The sequence below is a fragment of the Leptonychotes weddellii genome, chromosome 10 (genome assembly GCF_054177405.1).
Source record: "Leptonychotes weddellii isolate Sample4059 chromosome 10, ASM5417740v2, whole genome shotgun sequence".
In the NCBI taxonomy this organism is placed as follows: domain Eukaryota; kingdom Metazoa; phylum Chordata; class Mammalia; order Carnivora; family Phocidae; genus Leptonychotes; species Leptonychotes weddellii.
The window spans coordinates 44,887,206-44,893,400 of NC_138378.1; the positions used below are offsets into that span (position 1 = coordinate 44,887,206).

The 6,195-nt window shown below is 38.4% G+C and overlaps 1 protein-coding gene across 3 annotated transcripts in view; it reads right to left on the reverse strand.

Annotated features, from left to right (window-relative positions):
* Window positions 1-231: 231 nt before the first annotated feature.
* Window positions 232-6,195, reverse strand: part of GCC2 (GRIP and coiled-coil domain containing 2) — a 287,662-nt gene continuing 281,698 nt past the window's right edge. For all 3 annotated transcript variants that reach the window (XM_081833301.1, XM_081833302.1, XM_006728935.3), the window contains one exon: window positions 232-1,898. In XM_081833301.1, the coding sequence (XP_081689427.1) occupies window positions 1,828-1,898 (71 nt within the window). In that variant the 3' untranslated portion in view covers window positions 232-1,827. The remainder of the gene's footprint in view (window positions 1,899-6,195) is intronic.

Below are 6,195 nucleotides of genomic sequence, written 5' to 3' on the forward strand. Positions count from 1 at the left end.
AAGTGTGGCTCCCAGTTCCAGCTGGAAGGTAGATGTCAGGTATGGAAGGCACCATGATCTACACATCACATACCAAAAGGTTAATCTATGTTCTCTCAAGTACCTGATACTCTAGGTCCCAACTGTCTAAAGACAGTAGTAAGGGAATGTGCAATGCCAATTCATAGACTAACTCAAAAACTCCAAACAGACAATGTCTAACAGAAAAAGAGTAGGCATAAAAATATGATATGCAGTTAAACATATTTAATAGAAATATTAAAATAATCATTACATTTCCTCTTGCTGAAACCATGAAAGAATATCACTTTGTAATCAAAGTAATTTTATCATGCAAAAAGGTATTTTTGTTACTACATTCATAAGTAGAGACTATATTTCAAAACAAGTTTACACAGACTTCAAAAAGGCGTAGACTTACAGTGAAATTTATTTAAATACTATTACAGTTAAATTGTATGCTGCTGGCATATGCATATTCACAGTTTATAAAGTAAAAAAACCCACTAAACTTTTAAAGTCAGCTCTGAAATGGATGCATGTTCATTAATACATTCACTAGTTAGGTCTGTTCTTCTAAAATAGGAGGAAAGACAGATATAGGAGATATTTTGTAAAGAACAAACTCAACATGTCAGCAGCAAATTTCAGTTAAATTAAATCAGAAACGAATGTTCTGAGTAACCAAAGTACAAAGTCAGTTCACCAGCTGAGAATGAAAATCAGAGTATAAATTGGAAGGCTTAAGGGAACTTTACAGAGCATATTGTGGTGATTTTTTAACAAATATTAAAAATAGAATTCTCAAATTTATGATTTAAGAACACAATTTTGATCTTGTCAATAAAATATATTCAGAGGCATCAAAGGCGGGTAACACCACAAGACCTGTGAAAATGTGACACTGCCCTCGAAGGCGTCTTCCCGAAGTTCCTTGTGATGGAGGGTGTAAGCAACGGCATGTCTGCTGAACATGGGAAGCACCGCTCTCCTATTAGATACAATGCTGAAGGACACAGTCAATGTTCTGGTAAGTTTTTACTGGGTGAGATGGAAAGAATTCTCAAAACAGATTCATGGCTTAAAAGTAGATGAACCCTCTCAAGAGCCTGGAGAGACAGCACGGAATCACCCCAAGGTAATGAGCTGGTCCCCTATGTTCATGCTCTGTGTCACAACAGCCAACACTAGGGCTTCTGACAACATAATGAGTTTTGAGATAATATGTTTTAAAGAAAAAAAGAACAGTTCATTTAAAAGTTACTAAATAAAATGTTAAGTCTCATAATTAACTGCACATATTTGCTTTATAATCCCTTAATAAACATGTCAACTTTATGAATAAAGCATTTCCTTCATATTCTAATTACATTTGCTTTAACAATTTATAATAATAATCTATCTGCAAGTTTGCTCTTGCAATAAATAGTCTTGTAACATTATTTTCAAAACCTAAATTCCAGTTGGGACTGTACCAAAATTTAACTTTGAAATTCACAGTACTGCCCAGAAACAGGCAGGTCCTGAGGTTCCACAGGAGGAGGGAGTGACTTCGTTCTTGGTGTTTTCATCTGGCAGCATGCTTGGGAGGTCACAGAGTCAAAGGACTGTGGGCTGGTATCAACACTTCAGGCTGCTGTACTTTTACTTCATACTTTTACTTCAAGCGGAGACTTTTTAAATACATCTGACATACGTATGTATAAATATATGTAGATGTGAATATACACACACACACTTTTGGACAAAAGAATGACAGCAATATACGTGAAACTTTTTTTGCCAAATGGATTCTATTTGGTTAATAAATAATGTTTTCCTGTTAATCTATCGAAGTCCAGACCAACTATGTAGATAGGATGCCCATCCGGAGGAACGGGAAGCATTTTCTTCCTCACCTTTGGGGAGATAAAAAAGAAAAAAAGTGCATTAATCTTCTCATAACATACTTTGACGTTACAAATCTGTTCTTGAATTTTCAGTATTTGTCTTTCTCCATTAGACAATTCCAAAATAAAGACCCCAGCACAACTAAGTATTATTGACAATAAGGGGAATTTGTACATTCTTTTTATAACAGAAGACTTTATGTAACTTAGAAGCAAAACCCAACAGTTGTGTGGTGAACCTCAAAACTAAACTAAGACAAACAAAAAACAACTGTTTTTAATCATTCCGAAATCAGGTATATGAGGTATAATTTACTTGTAGTACAATTCATCCTCTTTAGGTGTAGCACCACCATCCCCACCTTTTTGCCTTTTCTAGAAAGTCATATGAATTGGAGCACATCATGTATCTTTTGAATGTGGTTCCTTCCACTTAGCAGGATGCATCTGAGAATTGTCCATGATCCTGTCGGTATTGGTAGTTCATTCCTTTTTACTGCTGAGTAGGATTCCACTGTGTGGCTGTACCAGTTTGTTTTATTCATTTACCAGTGAAAGATATCTGCGTTGTTTCTAGTTTTTTTCCAATTTAAAATAAATCTGCTCTAAACATTTATGTATGGGTTTTTAATGTTAAAAAATTTATTGAGAAATAATCTACATGAGATTCACCCTTTTAAAGTGTATAATTCAGTGGTTAGGTTTGTGCAATTTTTTTGTGTGAGTATAGTCTTTCATTTCTCTTGGATAGATACCTCAGAGTGGGACTGTTGTTGTATAATGAGTATATTTAACTTTATAAAATAATGCCAAATTTTTCTAAGGCAGTTGTGTCATTTTGTATTGAGTGTTCCAGTTTCTCTTTTTATCTTTTTTATGATCAACACAAACAAATCCTATCTTAAAATTCAGAAAAATTCTAGGCTTCCAAGAAAATTTCTGATAAGGCCTCCTTTACTGTTTTCTTCTTACTATGATTTGTACATTAATATATATGATTTGAAAGTTTTACAACCTTAAAAAAGGTGAACATCTCTTCTCATTACATGTCCTTTCCCTCCTCCCCTTCCCTCCCCAGATATGACCACTATTAAATTCAGTATGCTCCCTTCCAGACACCCTTCTCTGTTGTCAAACACACGTATGTATCACAAATGATCTCAGGCAAAGAAGCATTTCCAAAATTTTACACAGAGGACTTCCTATAGTTTATAAGCCGTTTTCATTTCTTTTTCTGTTCATTGGTTTTATCCATGTATTAGTTATGAACTGCTGTGTAACAAATCACTGCAAACTTACTAGCTTAAACAGTACACATTATCTCAGTTTCCATGGGTCAGGAGACCAGGTAGGGAGGGCTTAGCCAGATCCTCAGGGTCTTTCACAAGGCTGCAATCAAGGTGTTGGCCAGGAATGGGTCTCATCTGAAGGACTGACTAGAGAAGGATCTGCTTCCATATGCATGTGGTAAATGGCAGAATTCAGTGCCTCAAAGGCTGCTGGAGCCACAGCCTCAGTTCCTTGCCACAGGGGCTTTTTTTTAAATTAAGATTTTATTTATTTATTTGAGAAAGAGAAAGAGCACACCAGTGAGGGGGAGTGACGACATTGGGAGAGGGAGAAGCAGACTCCCCACTGAGCAGGGAACCTGATGCAAGGCTTGATCCCAGGACCCCAAGATCATGACCTGAGCCGAAGGCAGATGCTTAACCTACTGAGCCACCCAGGCATCCCCAAATGGCCTCTTTAATAATGTCAGCTTGCAAGTGGAGAAGGCGGAGAGTCTGCTAATGAGACAGAAGTCACAAGCTAACCTAATCATGGAAGTGACACCCTGTCACCTTTGCTGTATTCTACTGGTTAGAAACAAGTCACTAGGCCAGTCTAATGGCCATTCAAGGGGAGAGAGTTACATAAAGACATGAATGTCTAGAGGGCACCATGGTGGCAGATTTTTTAAAAGTCAGTCTTCCCATAGTCTGCATGGAGAAGAGCTTCTAGAAAGCTGGAGGAAGTGATACTGTTAAGGGATGGAAAACTGGGTACTGACTCTGCTTTCTCCCATCAGAGGGGGTGGTGGCCTTGCTCCCAAGAATGATGAAAGCCAGGGGCCTCCATTTCCTAAATGAAACGCAGAGATCTCTGTACGTTCATCTGGAATGAATGGTGCACTCTGAGCATAAGTCTTGTGACACAACAAAAATTCAGCTGTGTCTCTGATCTGGCAGGACTCTTCCCTGTACAGATAGTGTTCCTGGCAGCTGTTCATGTCCTTAGGTAAGTAAGGACCACAGAAAGGCTGAGATAGGGTGCATTTGCTCCTGCCCTGAGTAACTGTTCTTTTCTGATAAGGTTCTACGTCCTCTGCAAACCAAATCAGACACTTACAGTGAGTATGAGTGTGTTCTCTTCCTGTCAGTCTGGAGATGACCAAAAAAGCTTGATAGTCTTGGCCTTTTTTCCTCTCTCTTTTTTTTTTTTCCTTAATTGAGGTAAAATTGGCATATAACCTTATATTAGCTTCAGGTCTTTTTCCTCTTTATTTACTTCTACAGAGTATTAGACTTTGGTAATGTTGTACAGTAAGTAACAATACACAGCTGTGTAAATTATAACCTAGTTGGGGAGTAAAGATGTAGAGAAGCAACTTTCAGCTCTTACTTGAGCAGCAAAGTTGAGATTCCAGTCTTGCAAAGAGAAGCATTATATGACTGACTTACTTAGGGAGTGAACCCTGCTTACCTCAAGTTGTGTCTCAAGAAGAAAAGAAAAATGTAATCTGTGAACAGCAGTGGGATCTAACATGCAGGAAGCAGGGTAAGTTAACCTGTGCACTGCAGGCAAGCAACAATCTACACTTGTCAGTGTCTTCCTCACATTACTTGTTTTGAAACTAATGCAGCACTTTGTATTTTTTTGCCTTATATAGAGATGCCACAGGGAGCTTTGAGTAGCTCAGGACACTTGCCTGGGGTGTGAGTTGGGTCATTAAAGGGTGTTTGTTACAGGGAGTTTGACATCATTTGCCAGAGTTGGATAACCTACTTTATCCCCTAAGCTAATGTTTCTCAAATACTTGTGACCCAGACCCACAGAAAGACAAACATTTTATATCAGGAGCTGATACAGTCAGACAGATAGCAACATCCACCCATATACCCAGAGAATTTCAAGAAACAATTCTTACCCTTACAAGATTCAATGTATTCTGGTGTTTGTCTCATTTTCTCAATTAAAAAAAATATTCTGGATGTGATTCACCAAATTAATTTCAACATCCATTAGTGATTAGCAACCCAAATGAAAAATACTGGTATAAACTCTATACAAAATCAGAGATTGTAAACACTGCTTCAAAGGAGATGAAGGAGGCAAGAGTACTTGTGCTTTTTGCTCCTCTGATCCCATTCCTTTCAGTGCCAGAAGAGCAGCCCTCAGACCCTCTCTTCTGGCACCCCAGACATGTATACATGGTCTGTTGTCCTGAAGGCCTTGGTAAAGAAATGTCCTTGGTCTGGCTGGTGAGGCTCAGGACTCTTACTGCAGCATGATGACAAATTTCCTGTGCATGACATTCCTTCTTGCAACTCAGACCTTCCACTCAGGTTTTCCTTATACATGAAGTACATTGCTATGCATTTCCAATGGAGGCAAATTCTTAAAGTTTCTATCAGAAAGGATCTCGAAAAATATTTCTTCAAGGTTGACAGTTATTTCTTATAGCATGCTAAAGACAGTACTTCACCAATGCTGCTGAGAAGTCCACTGTGAGCCTGTCACTCCTTTAAAGGTAATGAGGTAATGGGTCTTCTTTTTTTAAATTTAATTTAATTTTATTATATTAGTCATCATACAATATAGCATTAGTGTTTGATGTAGTGATCCATGATTCATTGCTTTTGTATAACACCCAGTGCTCCATGCAGTACGTGCCCTCCTTAATACCCACCACTGGGCTAACCCATCCCCCCACTGCCCTCCCCTCTAAAACCCTCAGTTTGTTTCTTGGAGTCCATAGTCTCTCATGGTTCATCTCCCCCTTCGATTTCTCCCCGTTCGTTTTTCCCTTCCTTCTCCTGAAGTCCTCCATGCTATTCCTTATGTTCCACAAATAAGTGAAACCATATGATAATTGACTCTCTCTGCTTGACTTATTTCACTTAGCATAATCTCCTCCAGTCCCATCCATGTTGATGCAAAAGTTGGGTATTCATCCTTTCTGATGGCTGAGTAATATTCCATTGTATACATGGACCATATCTTCTTTATCCATTCATCTGTTGAAGGGCATCTCGGCTCTTTCCAC